General features: G+C 32.8%; 1 protein-coding gene across 3 annotated transcripts in view; it reads left to right on the top strand.

Moving 5' to 3' along the window:
- Positions 1-506: 506 nt before the first annotated feature.
- The window catches only part of KIF6 (kinesin family member 6), a 392,900-nt gene continuing 371,543 nt past the window's right edge, over positions 507-21,863 (top strand). For all 3 annotated transcript variants that reach the window (XM_074236853.1, XM_074236852.1, XM_074236851.1), the window contains exons 1-2: positions 507-588; positions 7,936-8,045. In XM_074236853.1, the coding sequence (XP_074092954.1) occupies positions 7,948-8,045 (98 nt within the window). In that variant the 5' untranslated portion in view covers positions 507-588; positions 7,936-7,947. The remainder of the gene's footprint in view (positions 589-7,935; positions 8,046-21,863) is intronic.

Genomic DNA, 21,863 nt, shown 5'->3' with positions numbered 1-21,863 from the left:
TACCAGGTATCTGCATTGCCCATGGTGTCCCAAATATGAAAGATTAATGTTCATCCTATTTATGACTTTTCCATCAATATTCTAGTTGACTGAAAATGGCAGGAGATTTCCACATGACTGGAAATCATTGTAATTGCCATATAATCACTGTATTTTCCTTTTTTGGAGCTAACTATGTATATATATATATATATATATATATATATATATATATACATATATATATATATTCTTATGTTAGAGAGGTTCCAGGTACCTGAATAGTTGGATATATGTATATATTTTGAATATATAATAAAATTATCAGTATTTTTTCAATATTATTTAATAAGATTGATGATGTTAGGTTCTGTTCCATAGAATTCCAGATTAATGCTTTTATATGTAATGCCTTAATGGTATTTGACATTTGGAAATGAAATCTTTGTTATTCATTTCAGCGTTCTGGCTGGCTATAATGGAACCATCTTTGCATATGGACAAACAGGCAGTGGCAAGACTTTCACTATTACAGGGGGAGCTGAACGTTATAGTGACAGAGGCATTATTCCACGGACCCTATCATACATCTTTGAACAGTTACAAAAGGTATAAATCCATAATTTCCACTTATCTTATACTTTTAAGAGTAATTTTCTATTGAAAGAAATTGTATTTTTAGTAAAGATCTATTATATTCCACCAGAAAAAAGGAACATTTGGTGTGAATAAAATTTTGTTCTGAATAATAAATATTACACTTAAGAGAGTTTTCCTAATGACGCTTCTCTATTATCTCCTGTTTATTCTGCACATGCTTGCATGTTGTCTCCTCCATTAGATTATAAGTTGCTTGAGAGAAGGAGCTATCTTTTACTATATTGTGTGTTCCCAACATGTTTATTGATTGATTCATTCATTTGCAGTAGTCCCCTAGCAGAGGCATTTCAGAACAGGAACTATTCATTCAATGACTGTTGTTAGAATGAAGACTCAGGGATAACTCTTTCTTTTAGGTTTAAAAAGCGCATGACATATTTATCAAAAAAAAACTACATACTATGTAATCTTTGCTTACTTTGAAACACTGAGATATTTTCACTTGCCATAATAAAGTCAGGCAAATCAGAAACCTTCCTTTTAACTATTGAAAGCCTGCATAGGAGAACGATAGATTTAGAGCTAGTGACATAATTCTTCTAATTCATAATTGATTAGAAGGCCAAAGAATTAAATCACTTAATATAAATTGGATCCATCTAAGCTCAGACCCATTGATTGTGCACAGATTACTCACCTTATGTATATTTACACACATACATAGTTATACGTGCATGAATTAAGATAGATTAAAGCTATATATCCAGTCCTAGTCTCTATATTGAGGTCCATTTCCACATCAGCACTTATCATTGGACATTTCCACTTGGATTTACTTTAAGAATGTCAGATATTTGTCTTTAATAGAAATCTACTCCTTTCAAATTCTCTTCTCTTTCTAACTTTTCTACTCTATTGAGGGATCATCTTTCCATTCACTAGATTCAGAACTTTCTACTTTCTACCTAACTCCTCATAAACACCTGTCAAATCTTGTTGATTCTACTTCCCTCTGCCTTTTTCATATCTACTCAGTCAGTTTCAAGAGATTTTAAGCCCTCGTCATCTCTCTCTCTCATGCTGTGCAGCAGCCTCTTAACTGGTCCGTCCTTCAGTCAGGTTCTCTCCTCTCCAATCTCTTTTTCACTGGCAAAAAGATCTTCCTAAAGCCCAAGTATGGCCATGTTACTGCCCTGCTCAAAAAACATTTGTGGTTTCTTATTAACTAAAGTTAGTAAATACTGATTCCTCCATTTGGCATCTAGCGCCCTTACACAATCAATCTCTGTGCTACCTTTCTGGTTTTTTATACATAGTTTTTAATATTCTATGATATAAGGCATTCATCTTACTTGCTATTCCCGATGCATAATATTCCATCTTCTGAAATGGAGCCTTTGCACAGGTTAGCTCCCCTACTTGGAATATACTCCTTTTTTTTCAATGTTAGAATACCTACTCTCTTACAAAGCTTAATTCAACTACCATCTCCTATAGAAGATCCATCCTGATCCTACCAGATACCAATGGCTTTCCCTTCCAAGAAAATTCTTTGAATTTACTTTATATGCTTTTGTGTTTACTTTTCTGTATATTTTTCATTCCACAACTATACTGTAATCTCTTTAAAAAAGCGATATTTTTCTTTGTATTCCCAGTGCTGAGTTTAAGGATTGGTACATAGTAGGCATTTTAAATGCTTTAAAAGCATTAACTTTTAAAGCATTTCTTCATCTTTTTGGAATGAATAAAAGACTTTATGAATAAAATAATAAAATGGTATTACTATACCATTAAAAAGAAGGGTTCTATATAACAAAGTATTTATGTATCCTATAAGATCATTGTTCTGTTGATTTGGTTACAAAAATTTCTCTAAAATGAATATTCCAGTACAAGTGTTTTGTTGATCTCAGTTCCTATAATGGTTACTCTAAAATTTTCATTCATCTGTTTGTGTACATTGTAATCTGGGAAAAGTCATAACAATCACTATATTGCATCTAAGATTTTCACAGCTCCATGTTCCTAACACAAAGAAGCAATTGCATTTTATATCATCTCTTTCCTTTCTACCTTAACTTTCCCAACCAACTACCATTTTTTGGAAATAAAATCACTTTCACTAAAAAAAAATAAAATGAAATATTTTCTAGAACAATAATTTTAAAAGATTTATGAATTTGTAAGGGGAAATGGAAATATCTTATTATCACCCATTTTTCTTTTGCTATATTATATTCCAAATACTTCCAGACTTATTTTAGAGCTTTTTCTTATCAGTTCTGTTTTACTTCCAGATTCTGTACAGCAGAATTTTAATTTCTTAAAAATGTATTTGTTGTGGCCTATATACAGAAACTTGCCCATTTACTAGTATGATTGACTATCCATGAATGACCTGATTAACTCTGCCCAAGGTTAGAGAATCAGTTTTAATGTCCTTCAAAATCATCACAGTCATTAGCTTTGTCTTCATTCGTGTAATTAAAAAATCATAGAACCCAAGAATTGAGAAGTATTTTGGTAACACCATTCTTTCCCTTTTGTTCTGAACAGAGCAGAGTAAAGTAGTCTCATATCTTAGCTATTCTTTTTTTGTAAAATCTAAAATAATATTCACTTTTGTGGTGGGCTGGGGTAGGGGGTGGGATAGCCAGAAGATAATTTTGAGTTATAATGATATAGAAGTCTACTAAAGTACTCCAGGTCATTTTCTGAAGAAATTACTATCCAGACATGCTAGGAAATTGAAGTTTAGGCCCAAGCATGGAAATTTATATTAACAAATCTTAATTTTCATTTGATAGATTCATCCCTTCTTTTTGAACTATTAAAATATATTTTAATCCTTCATAGACTTGGACTCAACTGGATTCCCTTCATATTCCTACTCAAATAACTACTAGCTATATGATAATAGTCAATTTATTTAAGCTTTCAAAGCATTTTTCTTTATCTGTAAAATAGACAATACTTGCACTAGTTGAGGCAACCTGTTGTGTAGTGTTTAGGGTTCACTTTCTGATCTATAAACTGGCTGTGTGACCCTAGGGAAGTCACTTGACAACTCAGTGCCATAGATAATTCTCAGGACTTGAACTATAGAGAAACTTTTAGTCTCTATTTGTAGTGGGAAATTTCTCAAGGAGAATTGATTATACCAATGAAATCAGAGGTCTGTACAAAAAAAAACAAAAACAAAAAGTGTACTGCCACAAAGTTGTTGTGAGAAAAGGAATTTGAAAACTTTAAAGTGTTTGATTCCCTCTCCTCATCATCAAAATTATTATTCAAATTGTACAAATAAAAAAGAGCATATATCAAACCTGAAATTCATCCCTAAAGTATGAGTGGTAAATATATTTTAAATGAGTAGAAAGAAAAAATTGATTTAATTTGCTTTGGAAATTATTGCTCATTATTTTGAGTGTTCTGAAGTTCAAACTTATTTGGAAGAAAGAGAAAATTCAGTCTACAGGAAACATGTGGATTATATTACAGTCTGGCAATTCTGAATATTAGGAGAAAAGTAATAAGAAAAGGTAGCTCACCACATAGGAAATACTAATGTTTCTTCAGTGTACATTCCAGTAAAAATCCAGAAAATGAAAAAAAAAGCTGGTGGAGCCATCATTTTCCTAAAACTTTACAGTTTTTCCTTTTTTAAAAAAAATTAGGAAAAAAGAGAACTTTATTTGTTTACTTCTAATTATACTTGAGTATAATTAGAGTATTAATTATAGGGTATTATTTTTTTAATCTTGTGTTTCCTCTTCTTCCTTTTTCCTCTTTTAACATTGACCTATTAAATTTCTCATCATGAGTTTTAGGAAGAGGGCTCTACAGGATGGCTAAAGCACTCGCCTTGGGTTCAAATCCGGTCTCAGACACTTAATAATTACCTAGCTGTATGGCTTTGGGCAAGCCACTTAACCCCATTTGCCTTGCAAAAAAAAAAAAAACTAAAAAAAATTTTAAAAGTTTTAAAAAGTTTAAAAAAAAAGAAAGAGGGCTCTATCCTTTGAACTTTTCTGGGGATATTTGGCTAGGAAGAAAATTTTAAGAGAGAGGAATAGATATAGGTGATATAGATAAAGGTTAATATATAGATGCACACATATGTATGTATATGCATATATATATATACATATATATATATATATGTATATATATATATATATGTAAAACACTTCTCTTTTCCCTACTTTACTTAGTTAAGGCTAAACACCAAAGAGAGTCTACTCAGTTTCTAGTCTCTTGATGTCTATTGTTCAGCCAAGTTGCAAACTTTTTCCTAGATACTGAATTTTACAAGTTATGTGACTCAAAGAAAGTCATTTGAACTCTCTGAGTTTTGTATTCTTATTTGTAAAATGAAGATACTTAACCTTGGGGTTGTTGGGAAGAAGATATTTTGTAAACCTCAAAGGAAAATATGAGTTTAGATTATTAACATCATTGTCTAATTATTTTTACTTCCTAATTTATTTCTGAAATAGGTCAAGCTGAAAGTCTTATTTTCCTCAAGTTAGAAGATCTTAAGGTCCCATTTGGTAGTTCAAATAACCAATCTTTGTTTAGGGTTGAGCATTAAACAAGGATAGAACTCTCTTTTTTGAGAAAATGTTCTTGGTGACGTTGTAGTCACTCATTCCTGAATTTCACTAATGTACCACCACATGAACACTACTTTTAAACAAAAGTTACTACTGGAGCCTCATTATTGTATAACAGAATCATGAAAAACCTATAATTATAGCATTGGAAAGGGGCTTAGCAGTCACCAATTCTATCTTATACCACCCAAAACAATTCCCTCTCTAATATATCTGACAATTGAGTACCCAGACTCTAGTTAGAAGATCTTCAATGAAAGGAAAGCTGCTACCTCCAAAGGCAGTTCATTCAGCTTTGGAATAGCTCTCAAGTATTGCATGGCATCATGTTTAAATTTCCCTTTTTGTGATTTCATACATTAATCTTTATTCTTTCTTCTAGGACCCCCCACAAAATAAATCTGAATAAATCAAATACTCTTTTAAAAAGCCCATCAAATACTTGAAGACAGCTAGCTTGCTTGTCTTGTGTCTTCTCCTTTCCAAGCTTATAATACCCAGTTCTTTGATTTTTTTTCATTTGGCATAGACTTAAAACTCTTCACCATCTTGGTTGGACTCTTGAAGACATTTCCCCGATTATCAATGCCCTTCCTAAACTGCAATATCCAGAACTGAGTACCATAATCCAGCTATAGTCTGCCCAGGAGAACTTTTTTGTTTCTTCTTAGTGACTCCCACTATTCTATCCTATTTTATTTATTTGTGTACCTTCATTTGGGCATATGTCTTTAGTAAAAGAATAAAAGCTCCCTGAGAACAGGAAAATATTCAGGGTACTCTTTAAGTCCTGTTACCTAACAGCTTGCACATAGTAGGAATTTAATAAGCGCTTATTGATTATTAACCAAGACATAATATAGTGGCCATATTTTCCTATTCCTGGTATCTGTTTATTTATCTTTCTATATGTATATATACATATATGTGTGTGTATGTTTATATATATATATACATATGTATGTGTGTATATATAGATGCAGCCCAATATCAATCTAACCTTTTTTTACTTCTCTATAATACTATTGATTTCTAATGATTATTCAGTCTCCTAAATCCCCTCAGTTCTTTTTTGGACACACTTCTTTCTAAACATTTCCATCTTATAATTATACTTAGTTCAATTTTTTTACTCCATTATAAAACTTTATATTTTTATCATCATTAAATTTGACATTAGTAGATTTAGCCCAGTGAGCCAAACTGACAATATACTTTTGCATCTCAACTCTGCAATATAGATAGTTAGCCATCCACCTTAGCTTTGTTCATTCTTGGGTTCCTCATGAAAGTTACCCTAATTGGTCACTGGTCATTTTGATTGGATGAGTGGTAGGTTATCTGGGTAGTCTTAATACTAGATAGGCAGAATTTAGAATCATAGAATTTCAAACTGTAGATAATTCCAAGTTGTTACTTCTCTTTCCCTCCTCAAATTGTCATGTTTCTACTTTATTGTGGACAATAAAGTTTTGTCCCTAATAAGATGTAAGTTCCTTGAAGACCGGCACACTTTCCTCTTTTTTCTTCTTGTTCCTAGGACCTAACATAGTCCTTTGCATATAGCTGTGACTCAATAAATTTGATTCTGTTAAATTAAATTTGCCCTCCCTTACCTCTTTTATTCTTACACCTTTATTATTACACCCTTTACCACATTCTTTAATTCTTCTTTCATACCCACGACTATGGGCCACAAAGTTTAATCTATTCATATTAGATGGGGCCTAGGCACAATATATTTCAAGAACTTCTGATCATTCAGTGAGTAGCTAAGTCTTTCACAGTTGATCATCATCACAATGTTGTTTGTGTACAGTGTTTTCCTGGTTCTTCTTACTTTGTATGAATTCATATGTCTTCTCAACTTTTTCTGAAACCATCTTCCTTATAATTTCTTATAGCACAATAGTATTTCATTACAATCATATAACACATCTTGTTCAGGCATTCCTCAGTTAATGGTCATGCCCTCAATTTTTAATTCTTTGCCACCATGTAAAAGAACTAATGCCAGTATTTTGGGATCAGCATTAGCCAAAGATGCTTGCATCTCTGTTATCAGTAGCTAGAGGTCCTTAATTTACCAGTTAAAGCCAAGCAAAATGATCTAGTAATTATGATGAACTAAGCAGATCATATTATGTTCATTCATACTATAAATTAAGTGATTTAAGTAATGAATCCTATACCCTAAAGCATGCTTCTAAAATAAGCTATTGAGGGGTGTATTATATCTAGATAACTGTAGATAAAGCATGCATTTTAGAAAAGATGGAGATCATTTTGCTACTAGAATTTTTGAATAAGATAATTTGTGTTTTTTCATCTTTCATAATTATAAATGTTTCTTTACAGTAAATTTTTTAGTCTGAAAAGTGAAAAAATGTATGTGATACATTTCTGCATTTCAACTGAACTGATTATTTCTAAGTGTATATTGACTTTTTATGTATATATGGAACCAATAAAGAATAGACTAAAGTTGCTTGTAATCATGGGTGTTGGTCATTAAAAAAATCTTTATACATATGGTAACTGGCAACTTGAAAGTGTCACGGATTTAAAATATAAACCATACTGAGAGAGACAGAGAGAGAGAGAGAGAGAGAGAGAGAGAGAGAGAGAGAGAGAGAGAGCAAGGTAGTGAGAAAATTGCACTGATAAATTTGTCAATCTTCCTGAAAATCAAATTGCTATTTATAACCCTTTACATTTTTTTCCCTTTTCCAATAAGGACAGCAAAAAAATGTATACAACCCATATTTCCTATTTGGAAATCTACAATGAATGTGGTTATGATCTGTTGGATCCAAGACATGAAGCCTCCAGTTTGGAAGATTTGCCGTGAGTAGCCAAACAACAAAGAATCAGAAAAAAAATTACTTTCAGATGTTCACTTGCATTGTTTTCTTTGAAACTTTATGAGTTCCTAGTTCCAAACTTAATTAACTAATACTAGTTAGTGGGGGGGGGTTCAGTAATGATAAATGGACAGTAGTTGTGTGAGACTGAAATATTCAAAACTTATTTCTTGGGAAAAGCTCTTCTGGATTCCATTCAAGAGAAAAGAGCAAGACATGTTTTCTGTTGAATGGTTGAATGCTGACATGATAGTGTTTTTTAAAGATCTTTCTATAAGAAACTTATTTTCTAATTTTTAAACTTTTTTTTCAATAGAAGTCCTTATTAGACTTTAGGAAACTATAACAAAACATATAAGAAAAGAGAGCCTTTGCCAAAGGTCTTTTCTTAGAGTTGAAAATCAGATGATGTAATTTTCGCCAATTATTGTATGGCTTTTTTATACACTGAAAGAGTAATGAAATGCTTCAAATCTGTTTAAAGAATTTCATTTTGGGGGATGGCTAGGTGGTGCAGTGGATAGAGCACTGGCCCTGGAGTCAGGAGTACTTGAGTTCAAATCCACCTCAGACACTTAATGATTACCTAGCTATGTGGCCTTGGGCAAGCCACTTAATTCCATTTGCCTTGGAAAAACCTTAAAAAAAATAGAAAAAAAAAGAATCTTATTTTTTGAATAAATTTCCCTAATTACTATACAACTCATTCCCTTAATAAATAAAAGCTTCAGATCTGCTTGAAGAATCTGAGTTTTAGAATAAATTAACACATACATGTATTTATATAGACAATCTAATGCAATGTACACATACATATACCTATATATACACTATTTATTTTAGTTTGTGCGCAAACCATTATATGTACATTGTTATCAGTTCAAATTATTTTAATGATTCTTTAAATTAATCAAAAGGAATCCAGAAAAACCCAACTTATTTTTGTAGTAGCCTTCCTTAACTGAGTATTCCAAAACAATTCCTCTCTGTCTCTGTCTCTGTTTCTCTCTCTCTCTCTCTGTCTCTCTCTCTCTGTCTGTCTCTTGCTCCTTCTCTCTCCATATTTATTTATATACATACACATGCATACATTTGTATATGTTTCATATATATATATATATATATATGTATATATATATATGTATGTATGTATATAAGGTAATCTTTTTTTACCACTTTCTTTTCTCTTTTAGTAAGGAGGAATCAGAAAGGAAATTGTGTCATTCATACCATCATCATAAATATTCTTTAAATAAAATAATATGATATGATACAGGTGAAAAAACTATATTTTGAGACAATATTCTGTTTTTTTTCTTGTCTTTATGTAAATCATGTGATACTAATAAAATTACTTTTGTGAATCTCAATGTATTCATCTGTAAAAAAACTGGCATAGTAATATTTGTAGTACTTTTCTCCCAGGGTTGTTGGGAGAATACCATTGAATAAATTTTTTACAATTTATGAAGTGTTTTGTTTGTATGTGTACATACATATATGTACATATATGTGTGTGTTATATGTACATATGTAATCTATCATAATGATCATAAAAAGGAGAGAGTTTTTAAAAATATTTTTAAATTTATTTATGACGATGAGGTTAAGTGAACTAAAGTCCTCCTGACTCCAGGGCTGGTGCTTTATCCACTGCACCATCTAGCTGCCCCTAGAGTTTGTTTTTTACTTGAGGCAAAGTCATCTCATTTACTGGAAAATACTGAATGTCAGGCTGTGATATTTGGACTTGATACAGTATGAAAAAGGAAGTCTTTGTAGATTTTTAAACAAATGAGTGACATAATTTTAATCATATTGAAAGAAATTTAATCTTTTTTGGGATAGATTATAGTAGGGAGAAACTGAAGGAAGGATGCCTAGATAGGCAGCTATTTCAATAATCCAAATACAGGTGATTGGTACTATCAGATTGCCCTAAGGGAAAAAAAGGGGGGGATTCATCTGACACATAGTGGAAAAATTAATAGGATTTGCCAACAGTTTGGCTTTAGGAAATCAAAGAGAGATGAGAGCCAAAGATGAGCCAAACAATAAAAACTCTTTGGTTTTGACCTTGGTAAATAGGAATAATCATTGTAAAACTGTCAGAAAAGATATTTGCAAATATGTTGAAGGTGAATAATTTGGTTTTAGATATTATATGTAATGGGAATAAACTTAGAGCATTTCCACTAAAATCAGGGGTGAAACAAGGATGCCCATTATCCCCATTACTACTCAATATAGTATTAGAAATGCTAGCTGTAGCAATAAAAGAAGAAAAAGAAATTGAAGGAATTAGAATTGGTGATGAAGAAGCAAAACTTTCACTCTTTGCAGATGATATGATGGTATATGTAGAGAACCTGAGAAAATCACCTAAAAAACTTCTTGAGACAATTAAAAAATTCAGCAAAGTAGCAGTATATAAAATAAACCTATATGAATCATTAGCATTTCTGTATATGAACATCAAAGCCCAAGAGCAAGAAAGAGAAATTCCATTTAAAATAAATATAGATGAGATTACATACTTGGGAATCTACCTCCAAAGACAAACCCAGAAACTTAAAGTCAGATCTAAATAATTGTAAAAATGTCAAATGCTCATGGTTAGGTTGAGCTAATATAATAAAAATGACAATTCTACTCAAATTAAATTACTTACTCAATGCTGTACCAAACTACCAAATAACTACTTTACCGAGCTAGAAAAAATAGTAATAAAATTCATCTGGAGAAACAAAAAGTCAGGAATAGCAAGGTCACTGATAAAAATAAATGTAAAGGAAGGTGGCCTAGTTCTACGAGATCGAAAACTATAAAGCGGCAGTCATCAAGACTGCCTGGTACTGGTTAAGAAATAGAGTAACAGATTAGTGGATTGGGATAGATTCAAAGTAAACTGCAGTAAATGACTACAGCAATCTACTATTTTACAAACCCAAAGACATTAGCTTCTGGGATAAAAACTCACTATTTGACAAAACTTATTGGGAAAACTGGAAAATAGTAGGGCAATAACTAGGCATAGACCCACATCTCATATCCTATACCAAAATAAGGTCAAAATGGGTACAGGATTTAGACATAAAGATCAACTTCATAGATAAATTAATAGACCAAAAAATACTCTATCAGCTATGGAAATGGAATAATTTATGACTAAGCAAGAATTAGAGCACATTATAAATTGCAAAATGAATGATTTTGACTATATTAAATTAAATAGGTTTTACAGTTATAAAATCAATTCTTCCAAAAATAGAAGAAAGCAGAAAGCTGGGAAACAATCTTCACAATTTCACAGCTGATAAATTGTCTCATTTCTAAAATATTTAGAGAATTGCATCAAATTTATAAGGTCACAAGTCATTTCCCAATTGATAAATGGTCATAGGATATAAACAGACAGTTTTCAAATGAAAAAATTAAAGCTATATATAATCACAAGAAAAAATGTTCCAAATCATTATGATTAGAGAAATGCAAATTAAAACAACAATGATGTATGATCTCATACCTTTCAGATTGGCCAAGATGAGAAAAAGGAAAAAGGATCAATGTTGGAGAGGTTGTGGGAGGTTTGGGACATTGATGCATTGCTAGTAGAGTTGTGAATGATCCAACCTTTCTGGAGGAAAGGCACTATGCCCAAAGAGCAATAAAATTGTTCATACCCTTTGACCCAGCAATTCCAATTCTAGGTCTATATCCAGAAGAAATTATAAAAAAGGGAAAAGTCCTACATGTTTCATAATATTCATAGCAGTTCTTTTTATAGTAGCAAAAAAATTGGAAATTGAGGGGATGCCCATCAATTAGGGAATGGCTAAACAAGTTATGGTACATGAATACTATGAAATGCTATTATTCTATAAGAAACCATAAATGGGGGGCAGCTAGGTGGCATAGTGGATAAAGCACCGGCCTTGGAGTCAGGAGTACCTGGGTTCAAATCCAGTCTCAGACACTTAAAAATTACCTAGCTGTGTGGCCTTGAGCAAGCCACTTAACCCCCATTTGCCTTGCAAAAAAAAAAAAACCCTAAAAAAAAAAAAGAAACCATAAATGGTTGTACTCTAGAGACGCATAGAATGACTTATGGGATCTGAATCTGAGTGAAGGGAGGAGAACCAAGAGAACAATGCACACATTAAAAACAACACTGTAAGATGAACAACGTCCATGGAAGCAGCTCCTCTCAGCAGTTCAGAGAGCTAGGACAACTGTATTAGACCAGCTATGGTGTGACTGTTATCCCCATCCAAAGGAAGAAAAACAAAACAAAACAAAACACACACACACACACACACACACACACACACACACACACATACATATAACCCAACCCTTCATAATCTGATGAACATTTTATAAATATGATCTCATATATATCTTTCCCTTAATCCTTCCTCATACTGTAAATAACCAATCTGTAAATATGTTTATATGTACAATGCTAACCTGACTGTTGACTGCTGAGGGGAGGGGGATGGGAAGGGAGGGTAGAAGGAAGTTTTGTAACTTAAAAATATATGTGCATATAGATGAAAATAAATAAAATTTTTAAAAATGGATAAATGAGGGACTACATGCAAAGTATTTTTTTGAAAAGAAGAATGAACAGTAATTGCTGGAACAGGCCCTGAGAAAAGTTAGGGATTTATAAAGTATGCATGGGGAGAAGGTGAAAGAGGAGACTATTCTAACTATGGAAGATAATATGTGTAAAGGTTTGTATGTACATGAATGGTAGAATGCTGTGTTTGGAGAGAACACTAAATAGAGAATGAGGATCCCTGGATTCTATTTGTGATTCAGCAATTCCTGGGCTATTTGACCTTGAGCAGGTCTCTTCAATTCTCTTTCTAATCTCTTTTGAACCAGGTGATGCCTAAGGCATCTTCAAGATCTCAAATCAGTAATTCTGTATTTAATGACTTTGGGCCTTGCTGGTCTACTTCAAGAAATTATATAAATCTGAGGGAGTTTGTTACATAAATTCTGATTGAATTTATGGTTATATTATAAAGGAAACTAAATTCGGAGTCAGGTAATTGAATGACAGTGACAGTCATTTCACTCCTTTGGTTCTCAGGTTTTTCATCTTTAAAATGAGAGAATTAGACTTGATGATTCCTATGTTTTCCTATAACTAGCTGTCATAATCTATGATTCACTGTGTCTCTGATTATAATTATGGGGGGGTAGATATCCACTTTTAAAAAATTATCTCTTTTATGAATATGGAAACTAAGGAAGACAAAAGTTAAGTGAGTTGCCCGGGATCACACAACTAGAAAGTATCTTTTTCTAAACATTTATTTAAGACAATGGGGTTAAGTGACTTGCCAAAGGTCACACACCTAGACAATTATTAAGTGTCTGAGGCAGGATTTGAACTCAAGTCCTCCTGACTCCAGGAATGGTGCTTTATCCACTGTGCCACCTAGGTGCCCCTAGAAAGTATTTTAATGAGAATTTGTATTCAAGTCTTTCTGAGTCCAGTTCCAGCAATCTATCTACTTTAATATCTAGCAACCTTACTTGAAAATTTTAAAAAATCAATTTTAAAAAGTACATTTTTTTTATTTTTCAAGTAAGGCAACTAGATATCATTTGGATTTCCCTATTTTTTTCTAGTGCTATAAAATATTCTTTTGGGTATTTAATTGGTGTAGCACTGAAAAAGCAAATTAATGTATGCAGTATTGTCATTTTTTAAAAATATTGCCTTGTTCTACCTGTGAACAATTAGTGTGCCTCCAGTTATTTAGGTTTATCTTCATTTCTTCGAAGAGTGTTTTATAGTTAAATTCATATAGTCACAGGGTGAATTTTTGAAGACACATTCCCAAGTAGGTTATATCTTCAGTGATTTTGAATGGAATTTCTATCTCTTGTTGGTTCTGTATAGGAATGCTGAATATTTGTGTGGATTTTTCTTGTATCATACAGCTTTGCTAAAGTTATTATTTCAAATAATGTTCATTTGTTCTCTAGGTTTCTCTAAGCATACAATTATATCATCTACAAACATTGGTAATTTTGTATTCTCATTGTGTTTATTTCTTCAGTTTATTTTTCTTGTTTTATTGCTTATCTAAAGTTGTAGCACTATGTTAAATAACAGTGATGGTAAGAGACATCCTGGTTTTATATCAGATATTATTGGGAAGATCTTTATCATTTTTCTATTTCATATAATGTTTGACCTTGGATTTATATAAATACTATTGTCTATATTAAAGAATTCCCTTTTATTTTACGATTACCATATTTTCCATGTATAAGATTCAACCATTTTTGAAAAATTTGGGATCTAAAAACTTGAGAGCATCTTATGCAATGGTTATAGATTTTTTTTACTTGCATTTTCCACTTTTTCATGCTTGTTATCTTGGTACTCATTGTTTCACATTTGTTACTGGTATATTAGGTTACATTTTGCCATGTTCTGCCTAGTAATGGCTCAGAAAAGATTAAAGTGATACTTTGCAAAAACACTTTGCAAAAGTGAATGGAAATCATTGATCCTCCTCCAGCTGAGAAAACAATCTTGAGACTGGCCACTGGAAGAAGAAACCTTACTGAAAACACCATGCAGGAGGACATGAGAGGCAAGTCAGCCAAATGACCTGATTTAGAGAGGGAATTGACGATATGGAGTGAAGAGCAGAAGACAGTTGGAATTCCTTTGTCCACAAAATGGTTCAGCATGAGGCAAAAGTGCTGTTGATGAAAAAGAAGTTACTGATGTCAAAGGGCACAATTGGTGCTTCAGGTTCATGAAAGGGAATGGACTAAGCATGTATAGATGCACCAGACTTGCCCAAAAGATGCCCAAAAGCCATGAGCAGAAGAAGGTTCTTGAATTTCATGATGAATAAAACTTGAGTTCAATGACTTTACGTAATACATGGTTTTTTTTTTTCAAATTTTAGGTCCCAAAATTAAGGTATGTCTTATACATGGGGAATTATGGTACTAGATTTTGTACTATAAATGAATGTTATATTTTAAAGACTTTTTCTAGCATTTATTGGAATAATCAAAAGGTTTTTAACTATATTATAGAGTTTTCCTTGTGTTTAATCAATACTGCATTTTTGGTATAAATCCAACTTCATTAGATAGTGTATAATGTAATGTATAATATAGTATATAGTGTAATAATATAATATAAAGCATATGATCTAATATGTTGTTTTAGACTACTTGCTAATATTTAAGTTGTTGAATTAATGTTCCACTAGTGATATTGTATATGTTTTCAAATAGGTGCCCTTATAGTCTGTGCTTATGTGTGTATGAAGAGAGGACAAAGAAAGGAGGGAAGGAAGAAAGGAAGGCAGGAAGGCCTTCCCTCTGCTTTGTCTCTCCTAGTTTTAGATATCATGAACTTATTTGCATCATACAAAGACACTTAAAGGCTTAACAGGCATTTAAAAAATAATTAATTTAAATATTACATAAACTGTTTTTAAAAATAGATAGAGGTCTTCTACCAAATTCCTTCTATGACACAAATTTGATCTTCTTAGCCTAAAGCAGGGAAAATCAAAATTGAGAAATGAAGTTGTAGACCAAATTCTCTATGAATATTGATACAAAGATTTAAAACATTAGTAAGGAGACTAGAAGAAAAAGTCAAACCAAACTAGATGGTAGAACCAAAAGATTTTACTGGAGAGATTTTTTATGACCAATGGAAGGAGCTAAGAAAGAGTAGTGACACCCATGAGGGTGGATGAAAGGGAGTCACACCACTTGGCTACAAATAGATACATTTATACTTTATTTTAAGTTAAAATCTGTCAACAACAGCTAAAGACAATGTTGCCTCTTCAGTTAGTGATTGTTTAAATATGTCCATTTTTTTTAGGTGGTCAAGAGTGATCTTATGTGTTTCATGTAGTGGTCTGGTATTATTCTGGACTTAAATCTACTGAAATTATGTCTAATCCTTTTACTGTCAGCATGTCTTCCCACATCAACCAATGACATGAGCTAGGAAATGTTGAATGATGAAATATATCCAGAGTATATCTCCCTCCCTCCCTCTCTTCCTCTTTCCCTCTCTCCCTCCCTTCCTGCCTTCCTCCCTTCCTGCCTTCCTGCCTTCCTTCCCTCCCTCCTTTCTTCCTTCCTTCCTTTGTCCTCTCTTCATACACACATAAACACAGACTATAATGGCACCTATTTGAAAACACATATAATATATATTACAAACTATATGTGTACATATATAAAATACATACATATAAATATATACACATACCTATGTTTAAACTTTTTATGAATATCTTAAAGCTCTATGTAAATATTGGGCCCTATATACAAAATAATATATACATACATATAATATTTTAATAAATCAATTCTATATTCAGCAATATAAATTGAAAATAAAATTTTATTTTTAACAATTCTCCATGTCAGAGGTTATATAAAGAGGATGCAATTTGAATCTAAGTAGGTCTCCTGAGATAATAAGAATATAACTACTCTTTTTGCTCCTGAATTAAAATAATCACTTTGCTATATCATATATTTAGTATATACTCTCTGTTAAAGGTAACACACAAACTTTTTCTATTTCCAAGAATCTTCCTGACAAAATCTTTAGGGATGTGATTAAAATCTATATTGCTGCATTACTATATTGATTTTTTTTGTTCTTTACTATTAATTGAAATGTGTCAAAAAAGTGAAAGTTGCTTTTTTTCTTGTTGAATGTCTAAATTCAGTATTTGTATTTCCATGTAAAAACTAATGAATTCTATATAACACCCCAGGAGATCTTATATGACTAGGACTCTGGTTCACTGGAACTCTTACTTCTGATGTTACTATCATTATTCTTTGCTCTCTCAACCCCTCACTATCCCATATTAATTCTACAATGAAAGAAGGGAAGTAAATTTGGGGCAATATATTTCTCTGAAAATCAGAAATATTTTGGAAATGTTAATCAGTTTTGTAGCCCTTGGGGAATTTGCCCATATTCATATATGTTGTGCCCTCTCCTGTCTCTCTTAGTATAGTTGGAGAAAGGAAGGAAGAAACATCATTTTAGTGAGCCATTCAGACTTCTTGCTCCAAGTGACAGAAAACTGATTCATGGCATGTATTTCTGCCTATTCATTTTTTCTGATACTTTGTCTAAAAGCAAACATAATTTTATCTGTCATTCAGTCATTAAATTAAATATTAGTAAGGAAATTAAAAGTCAAACAAAACTAGATGGTAGAACCAAAAGATTTCACTGGAGAGATTTTTATTCCCATTGGAAGGAGCTGAGAAGGAGTAGTGACACCTATGACGGTGGATGAAAGGGAGTCACACCACTTGGCTACAAATAGATACATTTATACTTTAATTTTAGTTAAAATCTGTCAAAAAAAGCTAAAGACAATGTCTGTCTTTCAGTCATCAATAAATCTTTTATTTGTTAGGACTGTGCCAAGCACTAGTGATACAAGGAAAGGCAAAAAGACATTGTTCTTTTCTTTGAGGAGTTCACATTTGAATGGGTGAGATGATATGCAAAAGCATGATATATGCAATACAATTGGAAGGTGGTTGTTATTGTTCTTTCTCCTTTGTTCTTGAAGAGAATTATGGCATTAGGGAGATCATGTCATGACATGCAAGTGAATTGGATTTAAGTGAGGGAGAGCTGTGCATGTGGAAAGAATCTCAGACTGAAGACAATAGAACTATTTGTAGAAATTGAGAGGTAGAAAGAACTGAAGAAGGTGAGGTTTGATTTAAATCTTGAAAGAATCCAGGGAAAGCCAGGAGAACATGGTACCCAAGCATGGTACAGGGATATAGGGTCACTAGATGGCGAATCCTGTAAAAGGAATGTCAAGGACAGTATTGCTAGATCTTTGATACTGAAGAATAAGGGCATTTATAGGGTATATATTAGAATCAGTTTCTTCCATTAGTTCATTATGTAGCTGGAGATAACAAGTGTTATGTGTTTTTATGTATGTAGCTCAAGAAACTCTGAGGAATCCATTCTCACAGGTGAATTCCAGAGCTATATTCTCCAACTCTTCCTTAGTTAATAAGGGCACTCCCCTCAGGGGTGATCTCCAGTGCCATAAGTTTAAGCTTTGTGTTCTTGCTTGCAGTGACATTGAATCAATTTAGCCAGCCAGTTCTAAGTAGCTTTTAGAAAGTGGCATTTATTAAGATGGTACATTAAGGACAATTTGTACAAAAGACCTCCCACAAAGTCTGTGAAGCCACACTCCCTCAAGCATATAGATTCTAGGGGAAAGTAAACTCAAACCTAGAACGTGTGGTAAAGAGATAACTCACAGCTTTTGGTTCCTGTAATTATTTTTCTTTCATTCATGTATTGCTCAAGAAGTTCCTCTTAGGAATGGTATAGTATCTTTTTGGACTCTGTTGGGTCATGAGCTTATTATGGTCTTGGTTCTAGATAGTGCAGATTTTGTCAGCTGCTGATCCAAGGATTCTTTTTTGGACACCAATGTGTATATGGAAAGTCCTACTTTCTCTACATTTCTAAAGCTAGAAAGTTCTACCCTAATTAGAAGGGGAAAGGAGAAAAAACCTTAGTCAAGGGTAAAACCAAAGCTGAGGTTCCTTCTTTCCCTCCATGTTGTTCTTTCTCAGAAATATCTGAAAAGATGCATGCTCCAGGGTCAGCTAGGTGGCGCAGTGGATAAAGCACCGGCCCTGGAGTCAGGAGTACCTAGGTTCAAATACGGCCTCAGACACTTAATAATGACCTAGCTGTGTGTCCTTGGGCAAGCCACTTAACCCCCATTGCCTAGCAAAAAAACAAAAACAAAACCAAAAATAAAATAAATAAATAAATATGGGGCGGCTAGGTGGCATAGTGGATAAAGCACCAGTCCTGGAGTCACGAGTACTTGGGTTCAAATCCGGTCTCAGACACTTAATAATTACCTAGCTGTGTGGCCTTGGGCAAGCCACTTAACCCCGTTTGCCTTACAAAAAAGCCTTAAAAAAAAGATGCATGCTCCAATTTCTGGAAAAATCCTCCTATTTCTACTAGCTTGATAATTAATAGGTTTAACCAGTCTATTGAAGCAAACTTCCTGTCATGATTTCACTGTCAAATGGTTTTCAATGACATTTTCACTTTTAAAGGTCTTATTATTGTAAAATAAGTTTTTGTTAGTAGCTTTTGCTTTTTACAACTTCATAGTTTCCTCAGAACTCTTACCTTTCTTTCCCTTCAAGAAAGTATTCCCAATAACAAATAATATTTTTTATTGAAGATTTTATTTGTTTTACAATTTTCCCCCAATCTTACTTTCCCTCCCACAGAAAGCAATCTGTCAATCTTTACTTTGTTTCCATGTTGTATAGTAATCTAAATTGAGTGTGATGAGAGAGAAATCATATCCTTAAAGGAAGAAACGAAAAGTATAAGAGATAAGATCAGACAAAAAGATATCAGTTTTTTTCTAAATTAAAGGGAATATCCTTGAACTTTGTTCAAACTCCACGGCTCTTTATCTGGATACAGATGGTATTCTCCATTGCAGACAGCTCAAAATTGTCCCTGACTGTTGCACTGATGGAAAGAGCAAGTCCATCAAAGTTGATCATTACCCCTATGTTGCTGTTAGGGTGTACAGTGTTTTCTGGTTCTGCTCATCTCACTCAGCATCAGTTCATGCAAATCCCTCCAGGCTTCCCTGAATTCTCTGTCCTTCATGGTTTCTAATAGAACAATAGTGTTCCATGATATACATATACCAGTTTGCTAAGCCATTCCCCAATTGAAGGACATTTACTTGATTTCCAATTCTTTGCCACCACAAACAGGGCTACTATGAATACTTTTGTACAGGTGATGTTTTTACCCTTTTACATCATCTCTTCAGGGTATAGACCCATTAGTGATATTGCTGGATCAAAGGGTATGCCATTTTTGTTGCCCTTTGGGCGTAGTTCCAAATTTCTCTCCAGAAATGTTGGATGAGTTCACAGCTCCACCAGCAGTGCAGCAGTGTCCCTGATTTGCTGCAACCCTTCCAATGATCATTATCCTTTCTGGTCATATTGGCCAATCTGAGATGTATGAGGTGGTACCTCAGAGAAGCTTTAATTTGCATTTCTCTAATAAGTAATGATTTAGAGCAATTTTTCATATGGCTATGGATTGCTTTGATCTCATCTGTAAATTGCCTTTGCACATCCTTTGACCATTTGTCAATTGGGGAATGGCTTTTTTAAAAAAAATATGACTCAGATCTCTGTATATTTTAGAAATGAGTCCTTTGTCAGAATTATTAGTTGTAAAGATTGTTTCTCAATTTACTACATTTATTTTGATCTTGGTTCAGTGGTTTTGTCTGTGCAAAAGCTTTTTAATTTAATATAATTGAAATCTTCTAGCTTGTTTTTAGTGATCTTTTCTATATCTTCCTTAGTCCCTTTCCATAGATCTGACAGGTAAACTAGTCCTTGATCTTCTGATTTGCTTATAGTATTTTTTTATATCTAAATCCTGTATCCATTTGGATCTTATCTTGGTATAGGCGTGTCTAATCTAATTTTCTTCCATACTAACTTCCAATTTTCCCAGCAGTTTTTATTGAAGAGAGAGTTTTTATCCCAATAGCTGGACTCTTTGGGTTTATCAAATAGATTAATTTATTCATTTCCTGCTATTGCACCTAGTCTGTTCCACTGGTCTACCACTCTATTTCTTAGCTAATACCAGACAGTTTTAATGACAGATGCTTTATAATATAATTTTAGATCTGGTAGGGCTAAGCCCCCTTCTTTTGCACTTTTTTTTCATTAAATTCTTGGAAATTCTTGATTTTTTATTTCTCAATATGAATTTACTTACAACTTTTTCTAACTCATTAAAGTAATTTTTTGGAATTTTGATTGGTAGGGCACTAAACAGGTAGTTTAGTTTTGGTAGAATTGTCATTTTTATTATATTAGCTCTACCTATCCATGAGAAGTTGATATTGGCCCAGTTATTTAAATCTGATTTAATTTGTGTGAGAAGTGTTTTATAATTGTTTTCAAAAAGTTTCTGAGTCTGTCTTGGCAAATAGACTCCCAGTATTTTATATTGTCTGAGGTTACTTTGAATGGGATTTCTCTTTCTAAGCTCTTCCTGCTGTATCTTGCTAGACATATATAGAAAAGTTGAGGATTTAATACCATCATGTCATCTGCAAAGAGTGAGAGTTTTGTCTCTTCCTTCCCAACTGTAATTTCATCAATTTCTTTTTCTTCTCTAATTGCTGAAGCTAACATTTCTAATATGATATTGAATAGTAGTGGTGATAATGGGCAACCTTGTTTCGCCCCTGATCTTATTGGGAATGCCTCTAGCCTCTCTGATTTCAGATAGATACTGTTAATTATTCTAAGGAACAGTCCATTTATTCCTACACTCTCTAGTGTTTTTAATAAGAATGGGTGCTGTATTTTGTCAAAAGCTTTTTTGGTATTTATTGATATGATCATATAATTTCTGATAGGTTTGTTCTTGATATAATTGAGTATAGTAACAGTTTTCCCAATATTGAACCAACCTTGCATTCCTGGGATAAATCCTACTTGATCATAATGTATTATCCCAGTGATAACTTCTTGTAATCGTTTTGCTAAGATTTTATTTAAGATTTTTTCATCTATATTCATCAGGGAGATAGGTCTATAATTTTCTTTCTCTGTTTTAACTCTTCCTGGTTTAGGTATCAGCACCATATTAGTTTCATAGAAAGAGTTAGGCAGAGGTCCATCTTTCCAT

This window comes from Macrotis lagotis, chromosome 5, assembly GCF_037893015.1.
Source record: "Macrotis lagotis isolate mMagLag1 chromosome 5, bilby.v1.9.chrom.fasta, whole genome shotgun sequence".
In the NCBI taxonomy this organism is placed as follows: domain Eukaryota; kingdom Metazoa; phylum Chordata; class Mammalia; order Peramelemorphia; family Peramelidae; genus Macrotis; species Macrotis lagotis.
The sequence above is the reverse complement of the archived record's forward strand: the minus strand, read 5'-3'. Positions and strand labels throughout refer to the sequence as shown.